Below are 21223 nucleotides of genomic sequence, written 5' to 3'. Positions count from 1 at the left end.
ATCTTTTTATATCATTTATAATAGTATTTCCCTGAATATTTTCCACGTTGTACCTTTTACACGCATTTGCGTTTTCACATACTTGTATTCATATTTACATGCTGCTCTATATTCTTCTAATTTTTTTTTCTAACGTTTATTTATTTTTGAGACAGAGAGAGACAGAGCATGAATGGGGGAGGGGCAGAGAGAGAGGGAGACACAGAATCGGAAGCAGGCTCCAGGCTCTGAGCTATCAGCCCAGAGCCCGACGCAGGGCTCGGACTCACGGACCTCAAGATCGTGACCTGAGCTGAAGTCGGACGCTTAACTGACTGAGCCACCCAGGCGCCCCTATTCTTCTAATTTTTAAAAATGTTTATTTTTATTTATTTTGGGGGAGAGAACATGCATGAGTGGGGGAGGGGCAGAGAGAGGGAGGGAGAGAATCCCAAGCAGGCTCCAGGCTCCCAGCTGTCGGCACGGAGCCCGATGTGAAGCTCGATCTCATAAACTACGAGATCATGATCTGAGCTGAAATTAAGAGATGGAAGTTTACCGACACCCAGGGCCCCGATACTTCCCTGTTCTTATGACCCTCATTCCACCTGCTCTCTAGACTTCTGAGTAGCCTCCACTATTATTTATAATGGAGGATTTTTATATAAATATTATATGTTTATAATATATATATATATTTCATCCGATGGATCTACTGGAATATATCATGCCTTTCCCTAACATTTTGCTTTTCTTTCATTCATTGATAATGCACACGTGTGCAAAAAACTGTTCCAGGCCCTGGAGATCAAAGGTCAACGAGACCAAATTTCTGCTCTTAGGAAGTTCACAGAGAAGTAGGGCAGTTTGACCAGAGCACAAAGATAAAATAATGAAATGAGTCACACTGATGATGCTTTTCTTGCACATATAAAGACGATTTTTATGTGGTTTAGTGAGGTGGTTTACTTTTTGTTTTTTTTTTTTTAAGTGAGCTCTATGCCCAACGTGGGGCTCGAACCCGTGACTCCGAGATCACGAGTCGCGCGCTCTACTGACTAAGCTACCCTGGTACCCTGAGGTGTGTGTTTGTTGTTTTTTGAAAATATTATTTGGTTCAAATGATTTTTTTTCCTATTTTGCTATTCTAATTTTGATATCTTCGGTACTGTTATAGCGGTTAATTATTTTTAAATTGTGATAACACGTACATAACATAAAAATGACCATCTTGACCATTTAAAACTGTAGCCCTACTACATTTTAAGAAGGAGCGACTAAGAGAAACTAAAAAAAGTGACTCGGCGAACACTGGCAGCTCTTCCTGGCACAGGGTTAGCTGTGGGTTACCTGGGGATGTCATGGGACAGGGAGGCCAGATTTGAAGGAGCGAGCTGTGCAAGCCCAGGAGGGCTGGCCAGCTTCACTGCATGGGGCCTCAGAGCCAATGGGCGGCAAGGTCAGGTGGCAGGGAAGGGGGGACGCTGAGATGAGTTGGCAAGAAGTGAAGGGAGAGAAAGGTCTGGGTAACAGAGCTAGAAGTCTGTATATAACCTCCCAACCCCAGAGCAACCAGAAAAGGGTCCTGTCCCTTTGGAGAACAATTTGGCAATGTGTATGAAAAAACTCTTATGTATCGGTTGACTTTATGTGCCAACTTTGCTGGGCCATGGTGCCTAAATATTTGGCCAAACATTATTCTGGATATTTCTGTGCGGGTGTTTTTTTTGGATGAGATTAACACTTAAATAGGCCGACTTTGAGCAGATTGCTCTCCCTAGTGGGGAGTGGGCCTCATCCAATCAGTTGAAGGCACAAATAGACAAAGTCTGAGCTCCCCTGAGCGGGAAGGAACTGTGCCGGCAGACTGCCTTTGCACTCCAACTGCAACTCTTCCCTGGGTCTCCAGCCTGCTGGCCTACCCTGTGGATTTTGGATTTGCCAAGCCTCTGCAATCATGCAAGCCAACTCCTTAAAATAACTGACCCCCCACCCCACACACACATCCTGTTGGTTCTCTTTCTCTGGAAAACCCTGACTAATACACCGTCAAAGCCAGCCTCCTCTCTGCCCTAGGACACAACCTTTGTTTGGCCACGGTAGTGTTGTTTGGGAAAAGAGCACCCGCAGACAAGGGGCTCCTTCTGGCTCCTTCTCCAGCATTGGAGAAGGTGGCCCTCAGCAGAGCCCAAACCACAATGCGGGCTGCTGCAGGGGGTGGTGGTGTTGACTGAGGATGCTGGCCACCGTCCCCGACCTCGGCATGGGGGATGGCATCAAGGCCCTCTGGGAAGGACACCGAGGGAGGCAGAGGTAGAGGTCAGCTTGGCCTCCAGGCCCCCAGCACCTCTGAACGGTGACCTGAGCTCTGAGCAGCAAGGAGCCAGAGCCAGGAAATGGTGATGGTTTGGTAGGAGATGAGGCAGGATTAGGGTAGAGCAGGAAAAGCACGCGGAAAGGAAATTCAGGATGGCAGTCACCTATGACTTAGGAAAACTAAGTTGCCGCAGGGATAATGGTGCTGGGTAGTAGAGGGAAAAGGAAAACCTCACTACATATGTAAATTGCAGGTGTCCTGCAAGACAGGCAATTATTCAAGAGGCCATTAAGGCACAAACGACAGTGCTTGGGGGTCCCCTTAGTGGACTCTGCCCATCAGGATTCAAGATATTTCATCTATCCACTAACAGAACCCAGAGAGGGGTGCGGGGGGAGGACACAGCAGATGAAGGCAGATCCAGAAGGTCGCCCACCATGTCTGCACATGGACACGCGGGGCTCCTGTCCTCATTCCCCTGACTTCCTGGTTCCTAGTTTCTAGTTTCTTTTAGCTGGATGCATCATAGTGCTGTCATGAGCTACCCCATATGCCACATTTGGGGACACACGTGAGGGGGATAAAGCATGTATGTAAACACATGCAGAATTTCTTTCTTCTTTATTTTCTAAAAGCCATAATACTTGCAGAAGAGTCGTTTCCTGTCTGTGGCGGGACAGGAACTTTGACACCGTTGTCTTTGGATCTTGGCCTGGGCAGGGGGTAGGGGGCATCTGTGCAGGAGCGAGCGCTCCGACCTGAGGAGCCTGTTCCCTCCGCCCATCATTGGGCCACAGGGAGGCACCGTCCAGGCAAATGCCTCCCGGTCGGTCCAGCTGGGCTCCTCTCTGCATGGACCATGTGCCGGCTTGGTTAACAGTATCTTCCCCAACTACTCAATACTAGGGATTCTATGAAGCAGACAGAAAACAGAACAGGAACCCCTTGGCATGGGGGAGGGGGAGGGAGACAGTAGGATCACAAGGTCTGAACCGTTGACTCCCTGGCTTCCAGGAAGCCAGTTTCATGGTCAGACTAGTGGCTGGAAGCCACTAGAATGGAACTGGAGCCTCAGTGATCTTTAAACCGCCTCCAATCTGGGGCTAAGCCATGAGAGTATGGTTTAATCTACCGTTTGCCCCAAACCACAGCTCCAGAGCTTTCCAGGGATACCAGCAGCCAAGCGGGGCCCACCCCGTGGCCTGTCTTCTGGGCAAGAGGCTGTCCTCACTCTAAGGACTAAGAGAGAGGGGCTGGGGGAAGCAGAGGGACAAATGTCCCCCATCAAGCCATGCAGAGAGCCACTCACTCTCTCTTTTAGCTGATTCATCCAACAAATATTTTGAGAGCCTGCTCCGGGCCAGGTGCAAACACAGGGGCAGACCCCCTAGAGCCATGGACCAAGTGACCGCAGTGCTCTGTGCCCCTGTGCAAGGGAACATGGCTGCGTGACTGGCCTTTGGGGTCAGGAAGGAGGATGGGGTGCTTAGCTGAGACCTGGGGCAGCCGGTGAAGTGGAGGCCAGGGGTGGGGGGAGAATGTTGCTGGCAGGGGTCACATAGCCAGTGGAGAGGGAGGTGGGTGGCCCAACTGTATCCTTCTCCCTCTTTCCTTCCTCCTCTTCCTCAGACAGAATACTCCCTTTCCCCGGGCTTAAAGTAAGAGCAGGATTCACGTTAAGGTGGGAGCACCCATGGATTTAACCCCAACGGGGCATTTGTGCCCAAGAGGAGCTTGGAGGGCCAACTGGGTCAGCCCACTTAGTGTAACCAGGGGGAAGGTTTCTTAGGAGAGCCTGTGGGGTCCCCTGCCAACTATGAAAACACTTATTCTGGGCGTGCCTGGGTGGCTCAGTCGGTTAAACGTCAGACTCTTGATTTCAGCTCAGGTCCTGATCTCAGGGTGCATGGGTTCGAGCCCCATGTTGGGCTCTGCGCTGACAGCATGGAGCCTGCTTGGGATTCTCTCTCTCCCCCTCCCCCCACTTGTGCGCGCGCTCTCTCTCTCTCAAAATAAATAAATAAACATTAAAAAGAAAACAAGAAAACACTTATTCTGGAGAGAGAGGATTATCCCCACTGGTAAGTCTCAGCAATGAATTCTGCCTTTACAGGAAGAGAGAAGAAACGGCTCTAGCCCCAGGACAGCAGGTTTGGTCTGGCCGAGATGTGGGATCTGGTCCGGGCCTGAGAGCAGGGGGCTGGCATGGCAGGGGGCCCCGCCAGCCTCTGGCTTACCCCTCTGAGCTTTCTCATTCTGGGGCCCCCACCTCGCGGAGGTGCCAAGAGTCAGAGAATCCCTGAGCTGTGGACCAGCCTGCGGGAGCACGCCTTCGGCCACTCTGAGAGAGGGGAGGAGCCCCAGATCGGGGAGGTGGGTCCCTGGGTCCCCGGCTGGTCAGGGGCTGAGCCGGAGGAGACCAGATGCTTGGCCCCCAAGGCCCCCCACGGCCCCCAGCCTCTGCCATCTTTTACAGCCTTTGACGGGACTGGCCCCCACCCCAGTGCAGCCCCCAAACTCCTCTGGCTCCACCCCAAGCAGCCCTGCTGCCTCTGGAAACCCTGACTTCCCTTCTACCCCGTGCCTGGCCGCAATCTCTGCCCGCAGTGGTGGGAACGGAAGGTGCTGGGGTGCCGCCCACCCAGAAAGGGGGATGGGCCGCAGCACCCTCTCGCTGCCTGCCTTCTCAGACCGTGTGCGTGGCTCTGCTAGGCCGTCTGCCTGCTCTGGGGGCAGAGGCCGCTCCAGGTGTCCCTGCAGCCTCCAGAGCTCAGCGGGGACTCCTGTGTGTGTGACTTCCATCTGCGGGAGCCTGCAGGAAGGGCAGCGGGGGCCTGGGTACGGGGAGGGCAGCCAGCAGGCTGGTTCCTCTGACCCTCTACACTGCCAGGGGGAAGCGTCTGCAGGGCGTGGGGGAGGCTTCGCGCCTCAGGGGTCTGGAGTCTGTGGCTCCGCAAGGCTCTGCCGCTCAAGGAACTCCAGACCGGGCCAAGGTCAGCCGTGACCACAGCTGGGGTGCGGGCCTGCTCGCTGCTGACGCAGTCGTGGAAATACTTCCCAATTCTATAGAAAGGTGGGGGCACAGAAGGCCTGACCGGTCACCATGGCAAAGTTCCTCTAAATCAGAGACTCCAAGGGTGTAGTCATGTTAAACACGGTTCTAGGCCAGTGTTTTAGTGCAGAAGGCTGGCTTCTCCATCCTGAAATTACACCGCGTCCACCCGGCCACGCGGTGGGGGCAGCCGGGGTGCCGGGCGGATAGGCTGAGACCAGGGCTAGGCCCCTCTCCCTGAGCAAGCTCCCTGAGATCTGAAAGAAGAGGCTTAGAGCCCCAGACTTTCTCCATTCTAAAGAACCCCAAGTGACGCATCAAAGGCCAGTCTGTACTCATTTGGTGCAGAGGAAGAGAAAACACCTTTGTATTCTGTGTGGGATCCTGTGTCTATTTTAGGAAGGTCCGGAGGGCACCTGGGAGGCTCAGTCGGTTAAGCGTCCGACTTTGGCTCAGGTCATGATCTCACGGTTCGTGGGTTCGAGCCCCGCGTCAGGCTCTGTGCTGACAGCTCGGAGCCTGAAGCCTGCTTTGGATTCTGTGTCTCACTCCCTCTCTGCCCCTCCCCTGCTTGTGTTCTCTCTCTCTGTCTCTCAAAAATAAACATTAAAAAAAAAACTTTATAGGAAGGTGACATCTGAGCGAAACCATTTCACTAACCTCGTTCTCCATCTTTCTCCCATCCATCCTATCTTCTCCAAAAGCAAACCGCTAAGATAGGACACTGTTCACAAGTTACCCCAAATCACACATCCTCACAAACACGTTCAGCTTGCAGTTCTTAAAACTAGTCCCTTGGGTAGGTTTATGAGTCTCCTTTCCTTCCGGTCTGACAAGCGATAATTCTCAGGTGGCAGGTGCCTCCCCGTGGGCTCTGAGGTTAACAGGTGTGGTGGCCACAAGCCCCTGGGTATCTCCGTAGGGTGCTTCGGGCCCCAGTGAAACGCTCCTGCGCTGTCAGAGTCAGAGCCTGGACCACAGAGGAGCCCTCCCAGGACACCTCCCCGTCCCTACCTGGTGGTGTCTCCACCGCCTAGGGCCTGGCTGGGGTCCCCCGCCGAGGGCAGACGAACCTCTCCCTGATGTCCCGCTGGCAACCATTCTCCCGGTTTGATGTCCACCGTGGAGGCTGGGGAGGAGAGAGAGTTCAGTGGACTCTTTGAGGATGCTCCTTACTGGGCTGGGCCCCAAAGCCAAGAACAGCACATGCCCACGCGAGCCCCTGACAGCTCCCTGGAGCCCACCGGGGAGGACTTGTTCGCTTGTGTGCAGCCCGAGAAGTCTCCAGGCGGCCGCTCGGCGTGCTTACAACCTGGGGGCGCAGCGCGAGCGCTCTGGCTGGATACACACGCAGCACAGGGAACCACAGACCTTTGGCCCCGTTGCTTCTCCTGGCCCCCCCTCTGTCTCTCAGGGAAAAGCCGACAAACGTGGAACTGTCTCCCTCGGTCGCTGCTTGGTGCCAATGCAGAGGAGCATGGAGGCACGGTAAAAAAGTATTTGTTGTTTGTCTGAAATTCCAATTCAGCTGGGTGTCCTGTACTTTTATTTGCCGGATTCGGCAACCCCAGAGGTGGGGCCCTCTTCCCCCTGAGCTACCCCAGGACCCTTCAGGCCCGAATCCCCCAGTCCACCCACAGGGGCAGGCACTGCCCTAATTCCCAGCCAGCAGTGTTTGTGCTGACATCATGGACAAGGAGCAGGCTGCCTGGGTCACCCTGGAGACCTTCACAGGGAAATGACCGAGAAGTCCCAGACGACACTGCCGGGGAGCTCTCCTGAGGGCCCGGGGAGGGACCTATTCTGTGTTTCAAATGATATGAACCCCTTCTTCTCCGGCCCCACTTTTCTTCTTGTTCTACGGCCAAAGGGCTTCACACCACCGTGAAAGCAATTCTGTGACAGAGTCCAGATTTGCTATGTCCTTAGTCCAAGCTCCTTCCGGCCCTTCCATTTAAAGTTTTATCCATTTTGAGAGAGACACAGAGAGAGCGAGCGAAAGTGAGCACACACAAGTGGGGGAGGGGCAGAGAGAAGGAAAAACAATCCCAAGCAGCCTCTGCATCATCAGCACGGAGCCCCAGGGGGAGGCCGAACTCACGAACTGTGAGATCATGACCTGAGCCGAGATCAACAGCTGGATGCTTAACCGACTGAGCCACCCAGGAGCCCCGAGCCCTTTCATTTAAAAATGTCCCTGGTACCTTTGCAACGTGGCCTCTACTTTATCTTCAATATAAACAATCTTCTTTGCAGGTTTCCTCAAACGCATAGCAAGGGACACAGCTTTGACTTCCAGGTAACTATCTTTTGACCCAAACAGGGAATCTGTTTCTGGTGTGGAGCCCAATGGGTGGCATTATTTACAGCCCGCCAGGACAGTCTCCACTTAAAGCTGGGACTGGACCCGGAAATTCAGCCTTCTCTGATCTGTTCTCCAGTGGACAACTGGCCTGCTGTGCTCTCTGCTCTACAAGCTTATAATATAGCCCGGGACACAGACTTTAGGTGTATGAAGAAATAATTGAGTGGAACCACATACAGCTGTGTGCTGGGCTACACAGAAAATCCCATCCCAGTTAATGGTGCCACCAAGATGGCGCCCAAGGGTGGGTAGTCCCCCAGGATCAGGAGCTTTCCCAGGTGGGAGTGGGTGGAGGGACAGGTTGGGGGGGGGTGGGAAAGCCCCCTGGCAGGAGGGAGGAGGAACTAAGCTGAGCTGTCCTGAGACCCTCTGAGGTCTTTTTGGTCCTGTCACCAAATAATAGTCATCCCCTACACCCCTTCCCACTCCCTCCACTGAATGTCACCACGTAGGCGTTCAGAACTCCCACCACAGAAGGACAGATCCACTGAAAGCTGGGGACTGGGGGACACCAGCAGCTGTGTGCGTGCACCAGAGGCTTCCTGGGATGAAGTACTGTTTTCCCGCCTGTGGATCCATTTCAGACCAGGCTGGGCATTTTCACTTGAGGCCACTGACAAGGTATGCGACTTTGATATCTGAGATAGCCTTGGTTGAGGGGGAATGAGAATAAATTCCCCCCAGGCCAATGTCATAACAAAATTCTAAGTCACATTCTTGGCTTTTTCCTTTGGGAACTATTTCCTGTTGGCTCTGTGGAGCCAGTCCCTTTGCCTAAAAAGAAATGTACTTTCTGGCCCTGCGGTCAGCTGATCGAGCGGTTGGAGGATTCCACAGGTTCCCCATCATGAGTTTTCACCTTTAGCATCGACTGAATGCAGAGGTTTGAAGGGGCTTCCTGGGCTAACGCGCTGGAGGCCACCGTGGCGGGTTCCCGCTGGGTCGGAGGTGTGGCATCAATTCCCAGTATGAGTGAAGGCCAGGAGGCCAGGCTTAGCAGCAAGTCATGTGTGAGGGGCCTCTGAGGAGTAGCTGGGCGAGGCCAGATCGGGCTGGGGGCGTGTGGGGGGGGGGGGTGGACAAAGTGAGCCAGAGCACGGAAGCAGGAGAAAGGGCCGGAGAAGCAGGACTATATGGACGGAGGGGTCCAGAGGAAGTCAAATCAGGCTTCTGACAGGAAAGGAGTTACACAGAAGACAACGAGGGCCAGGGTGGCCACCCAGCCCACCAGTGTGGTCTCCCTCTCTAGCCCTCTGATCTGCTGACCCAGATGCAGCCTCAGAACCAGTCTCAACACTGCTCATGTGTGTTCTTGTTTTTGGCTTTTGTTTTTGTTTTTACTTAAGCAGGCTTCATGCTCAGTGTGGAGCCCAACATGGGGCTTGAACTCACAACCCTGAGATCAAGACCTGCACTGAGATCAGAGTCAGATGCTTATCTGACTGAGCCACCCAGGGGCCCCTGGTTATGTGCATTCTAAGCACATAAACCCAAGGCTGCTTGCCAGTCGTCCTCACACAGAGGCTGGGTGAGAAGAGGGAGGGACGGTGGCGACAAGACCAACCGAGGGAGCGGACCAGTGGTCCCGGGACATCGGTCCTGGGGTGGCTGCAGCTGGGCAAGCCCGGAAGACGGCAGAAGGAAGAACAGAATCTACACCACAAATGCTCCCTAAAGGCTCCCTAAATGACCCAGGGAGAGCCACTAACCCGGCGGAGGCTTGGCTTCCCACGGGAGACCCTCGGTCAAGGAAAAGGATTGTTAAGAGAGATTTAGGGGTGCTGCCCTGAGGCTGACAGCAGGCCGTGCAGGGCAGGGGAGAATGGTTCCTGTGGCCGGTTTCTGGCCCATGGAGTGAGGGTGGTTAGTTCTGGAACCCACTGAGGCAGGAGGGGAGTTGATGAGTAGGGTGGGGGTCCTGGGTCCCAGCCAGGCCTAAGCAGAGAGGAGCAGGTAGGAGAAGGGGGCACGTGGAACATGGGAGACATGGTCTCAGCGATCAGAGCTAACTCCGGCCAAGCGGCTGTCCTGGCTCCAGGTGGCCCATGTGGAGGGGCTGCTGCCTCCCCAGGGGGAGGCACTGGGGACCGTGCTGATCACCCAGGCTGGGTCCCCTGGTGGCTGCCCACTGTTTTCATGTGAGGAACCGGGATTTGCCAGGGCCTCGACTTTGTCAGGGCTAAAGGAATTGTGTTTGAAAATCACAATGACATCAACATCTCCAGCAGTATCGTCAGCGGCCACGCAGCTACTCCATCCACGGGGGCCTCGAACGCCTCCATCCTACATGGAACACATGCTAAATCCTTCCAAAATCCAGGACCATACTGATAATCAGTGCAAGACAGAGGGCCACCCTGGTGGTCACTTTGGTAAAACAAGGACGTACCTGATAAATAAACGGCCCTAAATGCAACTTTTCAGAAGTCCAGGCTGAACTTGAAATCGTTTTTAACTCAAAGGGCCTTAGGTGAAACTGGCAAAAGTGGTTAGACCACCTAAAACCTCCACCCTGGCAGCAGAAATCTCTGGACAAATGGTGGAGCTAGTCAGCTTTCAGCGAGGGCACATTAACGTTTACAGCTCTAACAAAACATGTAAAATAACACATGATCTAAGGTGGCAAAACCTCTAAAACTGTCCCTAACCAGGAGACCCTCCCCCAGACTCTCCAACAACCTGGCTTTCCTCCGGCTCTGTGACCAGCCTACCGCTCTGAACCGGGGCTTAGCAGCGTTCGAATCCAATTGTGAGCAGATTATAAAAGTTCTCAGATGTTTCTCATACTGGAATCTGACCTGCTCCTCTGTTGTTTTTCCCGTTTGAATGGAGATTACAGTCTTATCTGGCCTGCTCATATCCTTTTAATTTCCTCTTGAAAATTAAAAAAACAAAACAAAATAAAACCTTTCGTACATATCCGATTCAAAGCATATATATTTTTTCTGGCATCTAAAAAAAAAAATACTTTTTATCCACGCGTGTGCCCCTGCTCACACATTTCTGTCTCAGGCCAGCCTTCGAACACGCGGCCGCGCGCCTCACGCAAAGTCTGAGGTGCCAAAGCCTCGGTCATGAATCGACATCGCCTTCTGAGACGTGACTACTCGGAAAGCTCACGTCGAACGCAGCTTTCCCCAGCACAAGTGTCGCGCTACTCGCTTGCAGACGTCGGCAGTGCTCACTATGCTGCGACAGAAGGGGGTCTGGAGGAACAGGCCACGGGCAGGTGTGGCCGCGTGGCTGAGGGTCAGCGGGCCTCGGGACCAGGCCGAGACCAGGGTGTGAGCACGAGGCCTCTCCCGGTGTGTGGCTGCTGCTGCCCGGTCCCCACGCCACCGGCGTTCTGTTCTTACGTGAAGGCCCCGAAGCACCAGCCTCACCCCCCTGGTGCTCTGGACGGGGGGCGCTTGTCAGGGACGGGAGGCTGCCATTTCCCGCACGTTGGGCCATCTGGGGAGGAACGGGATGGTCTTCCGGCCTGGAGGGAAGAATGAAACACAGCAGTAAATACAGGTAGCCAGGAGGAATTTGCTGCCAACCGTGAGACGCCAGAAACAAAGACAGGGAGCGGGAGCCCCCGAAGTTCCTTTGTTAAATGGATATCTAATACATATGATAGCTATCAGATATGATATGCTTAACACATAGTTAAGCAGATATGAGGTTTTTTTTTTAAAGGTATTGGCGGAAACTAGAATGTACCCTCTTAGCTCCTATAAATGCACACTGATATATAGTATCTGTCCGACACACAGTTGCATCTTTTGGCTTTGGGGGACGTGGGAGCAGGGCATTTCAACCAAACCGTTGAAGGCACCCAGCTTCTGGTTTTTCCTCAGAGGATGAAGCAGATTTGCAAACGGACGAATGCCATCAGAAGAGACATGATGTGTCACGTCAGCCATGACAAGAGCTGGACAGGCCCGGGACCAGGGAGAGCTCGCTCTATGTCAACACCTAAGTGTGCCTACATCGCCTGACGGCACCCGGGGCGGTGGAGCCGGCCCAGGCAGACGCATTCACCCGGCAGACACCTGTCGGGACCCCCAGCCAGGCGTGGGAGCCAGGGATCCCCCCGCCAGAGAGGTGGTGGGAAGTAGGCCGGCTCTCCGTTCAGACTTGACAACAGATCCCAGGGGAGGCTCTCCAGGTGGGCACGGTCCTCAACAAGGAGCTGCTAGCCACCTGCCCAGCAAGGGCTTGGTGGGAGGCACACCATGGCAAGTACAGGGTGTTTTTCCTAAGGGTGGGCCCTGTGAGATGGCTGTTCTCGAATGTCAGTTCCAGTAGCAAAGACAAGTAGACGTTAAGTTGCCCGGAGGGGCAGGAAAGGCTGTGTGTGTGTGTGTGTGTGTGGCATTCAGCCAGTCCTGAACTCTGAGTCAGGACTGCCTGGGGCCAAAGGGGAGAAATTTTTCCACCGGGGAAGTAACACCAGGAGGCAGATGGAGAGGCAAAAAAAAAGAAAAAGAAAAAAAAAGTATATACTTATGCTGCATTGTTACAGAAATATTTAAGGCACCACCAAAGGGAAAAAAAAATGCAGGCTGGAGGGGACAGGGTGTCCTGGGGAAGAGCTTCAAGGCCCAGGGTCAAGGTGGGGGGTCAACTGAGAAGGACCCTGTCAGCCAGGGTTTGATTAGATTTGATCCCTAAGGGACACAGGAGTCACAGAAATGACATCCCATGATGACGTGCTAGAAACCTCATTCTGGGGTGACGGACGGTGGACCGTGGCAGGGAGAACCACTGGGGGAGAAGAGATGGCTCAGGAGGGCAGAGGGGAAGGGCCAGGGCTGGGAGAGGGAAGGCTGGCTCAGGTGTTTGGGGGTGTTAACGCCATTCCCTGAAGCAGGGGGCTGAGGGGACGGTGGTGTTCCCCTAGGAAGCGCAGACTCAGGGTGCTGCGGGACATACCTAGCACCTGGGGCAAGTCTACAATGGAATGGGATTTTGTGTCTGCAGGATGTAATGGAGACCCCAGCACAAGCAGGATGGGTGGGGACCGGAAACGGGGCATTTTAGGAGGAAGAGGGGTGATTTGGGGACCAAGCCGACAAGGCAGTGGGATGTGGGGGTGGGTGAGTGACCAGGAATGTGGTCAGCAGCGGCAACCTCGAGAGATGCTGAGCGTCCCCTGAGGCTGGAAACTGCAAGGTCACCGGTGGCCGTGGCAGCAGTAACCTGAAGTCACTGCCAGACGCTGCGGACTATGAAAGGGGGGGAGGGGGCAGGGAGGCAGCCAGAGAGGACCTGGGGAGGGCACTTGGGGACCAGAAAGGCCTGGGGGAAGGAAAGCAGCAGGAAGGGAGGTTGAAGGTGGAGCAAAGGAGGTGTTAAATGATGGCTGAGTTTGGACAGTGACAGGAGGAGAGGGATCCATAATCCATGGAGGGGTGAGGCTGGGGGCGGGGGTGCTGAGGGAGGGCTGGGGGGCACACATCTGACGCTGGGGTGACAGAGGGTCTTGAATTGTGCAGAGTGACTGTCTTTTTGTTTTCAGTCTTTCTTTTCTTGATTAAAAAACCAGTTAATCATGGTTTGCCCTCCCAGTACCTAGACACAACCACTATTAACATTTGATATCTTAAATTCAAATATAGGGGCGCCTGGATGGCTCAGTCGGGGCCAACTCTTGATTTTGGCTCAGGTCATGATCTCACGGTTCGTGAGATTGAGCTCTGTGTCGCTTGGGATTTTTTCTCTCTCTCCACCTCAGCCCCACTTGTGCGTGCGTGCGTGTGTGTGTGTGTGTGTGTGCACGCACACACACTCTCTCTCTCAAAATGAATAAAAACAAACAAATTGCAAATATATACTTTAAAAAATACAACCTGTGATCACTGTAAGAGGCTGGCAGGCTGGATCCACCCAGTTTTATGATTTGCTTTTTCACTTAGCAATATATTGTGAGGCTCTCCCCATGTATGAAATATTCTTCTAAAACATTATTTTCAATACCATTTTGTGTGGATATGTAATTTACGTAAACAGCCTTCCGCTTTGGGCATTTAGATTTTTCCTCATGAATAACACTGCAATAAATACCTGGTACACAGAGCTGTGAATAGCTGATTACTTCTCAGCATAAAATCCTAGCAGTGCGATTACTGACTCCAGAGGGAGTTGTATCCCCAATGTGTGCAGTACATATTGTCAGGGGTCCCCAAGATCACTGAGATTCTCGATATATGCTCTTGGCCATACTAGGTTATCAGAGCCGACTGGCTGAACGGAGTCACGTAATCTTTGACGAAAGATCCTGAGAGTTGACCGGAGGGAGCACCTTGCCTCTGCCACCACCGACTGACCCAGCACATCGGGATTATGTACATTGGGACCCCGGGATCACGACCTTGAGCTGAAATCAAGAGTCGGATGCTCAACCGACGGAGCCACCCAGGTGCCCCAAAGATAATCTTAAAAATTTTAAAGATGATCATTTGGTGTCCTCTCTCCCACGTTAAAAGCACGATGAAATTTTCTTAGTTCCCACTATCACTTCCGTTCAAAAATATATTATAAGCCAGATTTACTAGGAGCTGACTCTTGGCTGTATTCCGGATCCAAAAAGCAAACACCAAAGCTCTTAGATATCAATGACATTCTTGGGACAATCAGGGAATACTGATACACTACACGATATTATGCGAATGTGGGCTTTCTTAGGTGTGATAGATAATGTGGTTAAGCACAGGATGCTCTTATTCTTAGGGGACGTGTTGCAAGTCTGCAGCCTTCTTTCAAACAGTTCAGCCAAGCGAGTATGCGTGTGTAAGTTATATACTATGCACACGGAAGGAGCCCGAGGGAAGATGTCAAGGTGGCGATACGTTAATAGTTGGAAGCTGAGTTGAAAAATACTGATAGTAAGTTTAAGAGAAAAAAAGCATGGTGCTAGTAACTTAAAATAACCCTGAAATGTGAAGCGCATGGCAGCTAGTTTTGAGACCAAATCACACGGATCACCGATCCACAGGGTGGGCCTGGAAATTCTAGGCTGAGTCCCACACGAGCGGGGTCTGGCTGCGGGGCTCGGGCATGCCAGCATCCACCCACGGAGCTCCGAAAGGGCAGGCCTTTCCGCATTGTGCTTGTGGCTGCATCCCCAGGGCCTGGTTGTTAGTTACAAATTACTACAGAGTAAAACTGGAAACAGCCAAACTGCCCAGCTACAGGGAATAAGTGAGTAAAATGTGTCACGTTCCCTTGAACTATTTTATGGCCGGTATTTGTTGAAGGAATCAAGAAATGCCAGTTTTCTGCCTGCTCTCTGTGACCCCCTGGTTTGTACCTGTTTCTCCGCACCTGTTTCTCTAGACAGCTGGACTGCTTGGGCTGGGGTTCCCCCAGAGCCCACAGGGTTCCCAGGGAGATCAGAGGCTCTTGGGTAACCACACTGTAGTTTTGTTGACATAAACGGTAGGAGCAAGGCTCTGAAGAATGAAGAAACCTGGGCCACTAAACACACATAGGGTTGCTTTAAAAAGTGAGTGTGTTTACTTAAGCCAAGTTGATTTGGTGTCTGAACCTGTGATACTCCACCCGAACAGAAGAACAAAAGGCCTGGGGTGGCGGCTGAGAAAAGAAGGACTAGAGTCGCGTCTGGGTGGACCCACTGCTCCTTCTGGTCCTTTCCTTTGAAATTACATTTGGCCAACACTTGGCTTCTTCAGGGCAAAGTGCCTGGAGATCCTGCAATCCTACCACTTCATTTTCTGGAAGAAGAAACCTCAAGTGAAGGAGACAACATCTTTCCCCTCAAAAATTCCCAAGAGATAAATAATGAAGAGATAAATGCTTTCCAACGTGAACGTTTTATTTCGGAGTTTTCAATACACGCATCTTACGCTGCAGGTAAAACAAAGCTTAAGAAATCCCCGCCTCCTTTAGCCCGGACTTACACTGGGTACCCCGTCCTGTGGCCGCCAGGGGTGACGGGCCGGCACAGGGGCTCGTCGGCGCTGCGCTGCACACCGGCCAGGCCCTTCCGCCTCATCTTCCCCGTGTTGGTCATGATCTGGTGGAAGGAAAGGGGAGATGGGCTGGAGAAATCACCTACTTGAAAGCTGACCTAGAGGTAGCAGATGCTACACGCAATAAAGTAACCTATAGGAGTAAGAGGCTTTGCAAACAAGTGAAGGAGGATCACACAGTATTCAGATACACAGAAATTTGGGGAAAAATTCCTTTAGGTTTGCGTATTATGCCATTTAGCAGTATAAATTAAAAAAAAAAAAAACAAAAAACCAGACCATGGAAAAGAGAAGAAAACAGTTGAATACAGTAACAATTACATCTCTGGGAAGACTGAGTTTTGAAAGTGAGAAGAAAAAAAAGATGGGCAGATTTGGTTTCATAAAAAGGTAACCTTTCCAGTGGTGCCTGAGTGGCTCAGTCCATTAAATGTCCAATTCTTGATCCTGGCTCAGGTCATGACCTCATGGTTCGTGTTGGGCTTTGCGCTCATAGTGTGGAGCCGGCTTGGGATTCTGTCCCCCCTCTCTCTCTGCCCCTCCCCTGCTCACACTCTCTCTCTCAAGAAATGAAAAAGCTTTAAAACAATTAAAAAATATTTTTTTAGTGTTTTATTTTTGAGAGAGATAGAGAGCAATAGAGAGATAGAGCACACAAGTGGGGGAGGGGTAGTGAGAGAGGGGGACACAGAATCCAAAGCAGGTTCCAGGCTCTGAGCTGTCAGCACAGAGCCTGACGTGGGGTTCGAACCCACAAACCGTGAGATCCTGACCTGAGCCGAAGTTGGACGCTTAACTGACTGAGCCACCCAGGTGCCCTTAAAAAAATTTTTTTTTAATTAAAAAAAAGTAACCTTTCCACCTATATATTAGAGATAAGCCAAATGAACGGGTAAACAACACACTGGGAAGAAATATTTGCACATATTTAACAGATGAAAGGTTAAGACTTTCATTAGGTAAGTAGCTCGTACAAATCAGTAGGTGAAACAGTCCATTAGTGATCAAAGATTTCAAATAGTCAAGTCACAAAATAGAATAGATCGCCAGTAAATGAAGGAAAAAAATGATCAACTTTACAAGTAATTAGAAATACAATTTCACACAAGAAAGTATCATTTTTCAACTATTAAATGAGTGACAGTTAAAGAAAGGATCCCACCCGCTGCTGGCAGGAATCAAAAGCCTTAGTGGCAGGGAAAGCTGAGTAATGTTCAATTACTTTGGGAAGTAATTTGGTGTTTTCAGTAGTCGTAACGATGTTCACATCTTTGGGTGTAAACCCTAGTGGAAGAACCCCAAATACGGGAAACATCAAATAAACAAAGTTGTTTGCTACAAAACTGTTATAGAGTAAAACTGGAATAATCTAGGTGTCCAGTAATAGGGGAAGAATTAAGTGAAACACAACATATTCATCCGAAATAGTAAGTGGCCTTTTACAATGATAAAGACTAGGTTATGAAAAATATGCTTATTTAAAACATTTACTAAAAGATTATAAAGCTGTACATAAATGATGCCTTCAATTATGCTAAAATTACACAAAAGGCTGGAAGGAAATATACACTAAAATGAATACAGTGATAGATAGGATAGTAGAACCAAGAGGAATTTTTCTCCTCTTTCTTTTCCAAGTGTTCTCTAATACGATTATATTAACACTTCAGAAAATTTGTTTAAAAGAGAAATTACTGTAAAACTAGTGAAATCTGAATAAGGTCTGTGGATTGTGCCAGTGTGGATTGCCCGCATGATACGGCGCTACAGTCCTACAAGATGGGATCCCTGGGAAAACTGGAGGGAAGGGTACACGGGACACTTTTTCAGATTCCTGTGAACCTAGAATTATTTGAAAATAAAAAGTAAAAACAACAACAACAAAGCAGACACTTTTGTAAAAATTGGAATTACATCTTTGATTTCTTGATTTTTGCTGAGAAGTTATTAGGGTCTATCTAGTGTTCGAGGTAGGGAGAACAAAGGGCCTCACTGTGCTGTGGGGCCAGCACCAGCGAGGGAGGCTGGGCAGGGTGGGCCGCACCTGGGCTGGTGAAGATAGGGGCGGACAGGTGGGAGTGTGAAGGGGAGCAGGACAAGAGGAAAGAGAAAGTGTGAGCTTCTGGGGAGGAAATGGAACATAATTAGTTTTTTTTTAATGTTTATTTTGAGAGACAGAGACAGAGAGAGAGAGAGAGAGAGAGCGAGCAAGGGTAAGTGGGGGAGGGGCAGAGAGGGAGACACAGAATCGGAAGCAGGCTCCAGGCTCTGAGCTGTCAGCACACAGCCTGATGTGGGGCTCGAACTCACAAACCGCGAGATCATGACCTGAGCCGGAGTTGGATGCTTAGCCACCTGAGCCACCAGGCACCCCGGAAACGGAACGTAATTAAGCTTTCCAAATAAGAACTAGCAGGCAGTACCCTTTGTATCTCCTGTGTGATCTGCAAAAAGAGGCTATTTTAACCGCAATCACTTCACTCCGCCGGCTGCTTTTACTCGGACTTCCCTTCGGGTCACGGTCGTGCTGCCCCATCTAGTATGCGGGGTAACTTTACAGGCTGCACGACCCATCAGGGAAGCAGGCCCCTCAGGTCCGATTCTCAAAGGCACCCCAGGAACACTCGTGTTTCTCTTTCCCTCTCCATACTTCCCGACAGAACGCCTGGGTCTTTCCAAAGAAGGCTCAGAAGGTGAAGTCCTTAGCTACTGGAAAAGGGGAGACGGTGAATAGGTGCCTTCCAGCCCCACCCTCCCCCTGCCCCTCCACTCCACGGTCCTTCTGAGCTCACCCTCCCAACTCCTTCCTAGAGGAGAGGGAACGTATCACGTACACTGGAGAGTGTTTCAGCCTTTGGAAAACCGTCGGCCGTACCACCTCCCCCCACCCTTTTGTTTTAAGATCTTATTTTCAAGTAATCTCTACACCCAGCATGGGGCCTCAAACTCACAACCCTGAGATCAAGAGTCGCTCGCTCTACGGACTGCGCCCGCCAGGCTCCCCAGCCGTACCGTCTCTTTAAAGCCACACAGGCCTACGAAATAACTTGAGGTGGATGGTATGTGTCTTTTCCAGGGGATGAAGAAACGGAGTCTGGCCTGTGGGCCAGAACTGTCTGGGCTGTTACTCAAACGCCTGAGGAAAGGCCCTTGGGGAAGAGGGTTAAGTGTGCAGGACCCGGCGTGTCAGAGCAGCTGCCTTGCAGAAGGGTCTGTTTCCTTCTCACCCGACAACGTGCTGTGCTTGTAGCGTGAGCCACACGGTAGCCCACAGGTCCCCAGGCCCCTCTCTGGGCCCCTCACTTTCAGTGCGGCCCTTTTAGGCCAGGAAGATCTGAAACGATACCTAGTCCAACAACCTGTGGACGATACCGAGTTCTGCAGAAATGCTGTGGCGGCCGTTGGGAGAGAGAATGGAACGGGTCCCTGGCAGCCACCTTATTCGTCCAGAGGACTCAGCCTTCATCTGTGTGACAGATGGAGATTTTACTTGAAAGCAGGTTCTGCTCCTAAAAAAATGCAGCTTATTGAACCACAATAAAAAAATGCCGCATATGATTTAGCCGAATGTAATTTATTTAATAGCAAAAGATGGTCAACACATGTCAATCGAGGTAAAAAATGTTATTTCCCATTGACTAATTTTTGAGAATTGGTGAATCACATAAGTTGTGACATGTTAATAAAGTAGGACGAATTTTTGTAAGGAAACACAAGTTCTCTCTCTCTCTCTCTCTCTCTCTCCACCCATCAATCCACCCACCACGCAAAAGATGACATGGAGGCTGAAGCAGACACTCTTTGCGGTCGACCCAATATTCATTCTCTCCTGACCAACAGTACTCTGATTCTATTGGCACGCAAATGCTTCTACTTAAAAATACTCCCCCCTGGGGCGCCTGGGTGGCTCAGTCGGTCGAGTGCCCGACTCCGGCTCAGGTCACGATCTCGCGGTCCGTGAGTTTGAGCCCCGCGTCGGGCTCTGTGCTGACAGCTCAGAGCCTGGAGCCTGCTTCCGATTCTGTGTCTCCCTCTCTCTCTGACTCTCCCTTCGTTCACACTCTTTCTCTCAAAACTAAATGGACATCAAAAAAAATTTTTTTTAAATAAAAACATACTCCCTTTTGCAGACTCCCTTGCAGCTAGGGGTCACGTGACCCAGTTCTGACCAGTAAGAATCCAGTGGAGGTCGCCAGCTGGAACCCTGGGAAGGAGCACCATAGAAGGGGTAGATTTGGCTGGTCTGCCTGTTGGGCCTTCTTCCTGACTTTATCATGGGTTTGTGCCGGGAGCTCCCTCTGCCGTCTCGTGACCAAGAGGCCACAAGCGTGTGAATGAGGGGCTCCCTCACTGAGGCAGAACTACCATGGAGTGGATGAAACTGAAGCTTCAAGACCCAGAAGAAGCCCTAGCAATGTGTTCACATGGTCCAATGTTTTTGTAACATTTGCAAAAGTAGGATATTTTAACTGCAAGCACTTAATACTGCTGTTTCTTTCTACTCTGACTTCCCTTCTGCTGTTTCTTCCTCCTCTGACTTCCCTTGTCATACTTCCCTTCACGTTGGTGGCGTGGTGTTGGGATTTAGCTAACGGGGGACAATTTGGGACTTAGCTAAGGGGGCGCTGAGTCTCGATGACATTTAATTCAGGTTTCGAATAGATTCATATGATTCCCAATCATGGTGCACAGACAAACCTTCGCTAGCTGTCCTGGGGTAGGAATGGCTTCTAGAAATTCCCTGCGTTGTCAGAGTATTTATGAATAATCAGTGTGCAAGAAAACTTGAAATATCCCCAAATCTTACAGCTTATTTGTGGAAGACACTCGAGGAGGGAGTTCTCAAATTTAGCGACAATCCTAAAAATGTATACAACAGCATTACCAAAAACTAAATGTGAGGCCAAAAGATTTTTCCAGTCTATCAATAATGAGAAACAAAATTTGATCATATATGTTACAGGAAGGACAAATTTCCTTTTCTCTCCGTGGAAAACATTACAGACTCATTATTATATAGGTAGAGGCAATTAAAAGGCATAAAACAAAAACCAACCAACAAAAACCCCTATAAGGTATGCAAGGCAGCTAATTAATAAAAACATCACTTTTCTGTCAATTCTTAAAATGTGAATTTTACTGTGATTTATTTTCTCATTCGGATTAAGTATCCACTTCATAAGTAACTCTGTATTCCTTTATTGAAAGAAAGCCTTCCCAAGCCCTGTAAACCAGAGGTCCCACAAAACCTGGGTCTTCCCTTCATACTGACAGGCAGAGTGTCGAAAGACATGCAAAGAGCCTGGAGTCCACATCCTTCAGTATTAGCAGCGGGATGGACAGATTCTCCGCGTTTTGCAGCTGGGCCAGTCCTAACTAATAAAGGAAAGAGAAGGTGCAGAGAGAAATGGAAGAATAACAGAAGGAACAGTGGTATTGCCTCTGGGTGGGTGGAGTTTTATTATGGTTGTTTAGACTGTTTATTTGGACTTTCCCATAATAAGCATGTATTTCTTTCTTTTTTATTGTTT

General features: G+C 50.7%; 1 protein-coding gene across 10 annotated transcripts in view; it reads right to left on the bottom strand.

The window, feature by feature from the left end:
* The window catches only part of ARMC9 (armadillo repeat containing 9), a 150180-nt gene that overhangs the window by 6017 nt on the left and 122940 nt on the right, over window positions 1-21223 (bottom strand). For all 10 annotated transcript variants that reach the window (XR_006205754.1, XM_042950474.1, XM_042950480.1 and 7 more), the window contains 3 exons: window positions 15621-15736; window positions 11070-11194; window positions 6363-6477 (listed from right to left, as the gene is read on the bottom strand). Coding sequence is in view for 9 of the 10 variants with exons in the window: in XM_042950474.1 (XP_042806408.1) it covers window positions 6363-6477; window positions 11070-11194; window positions 15621-15736 (356 nt within the window). In the remaining variant the exon portion in view is untranslated. The remainder of the gene's footprint in view (window positions 1-6362; window positions 6478-11069; window positions 11195-15620; window positions 15737-21223) is intronic.

Source organism: Panthera leo, chromosome C1 (genome assembly GCF_018350215.1).
Source record: "Panthera leo isolate Ple1 chromosome C1, P.leo_Ple1_pat1.1, whole genome shotgun sequence".
NCBI classification, from domain to species: Eukaryota; Metazoa; Chordata; class Mammalia; order Carnivora; family Felidae; genus Panthera; species Panthera leo.
The sequence above is the reverse complement of the archived record's forward strand: the minus strand, read 5'-3'. Positions and strand labels throughout refer to the sequence as shown.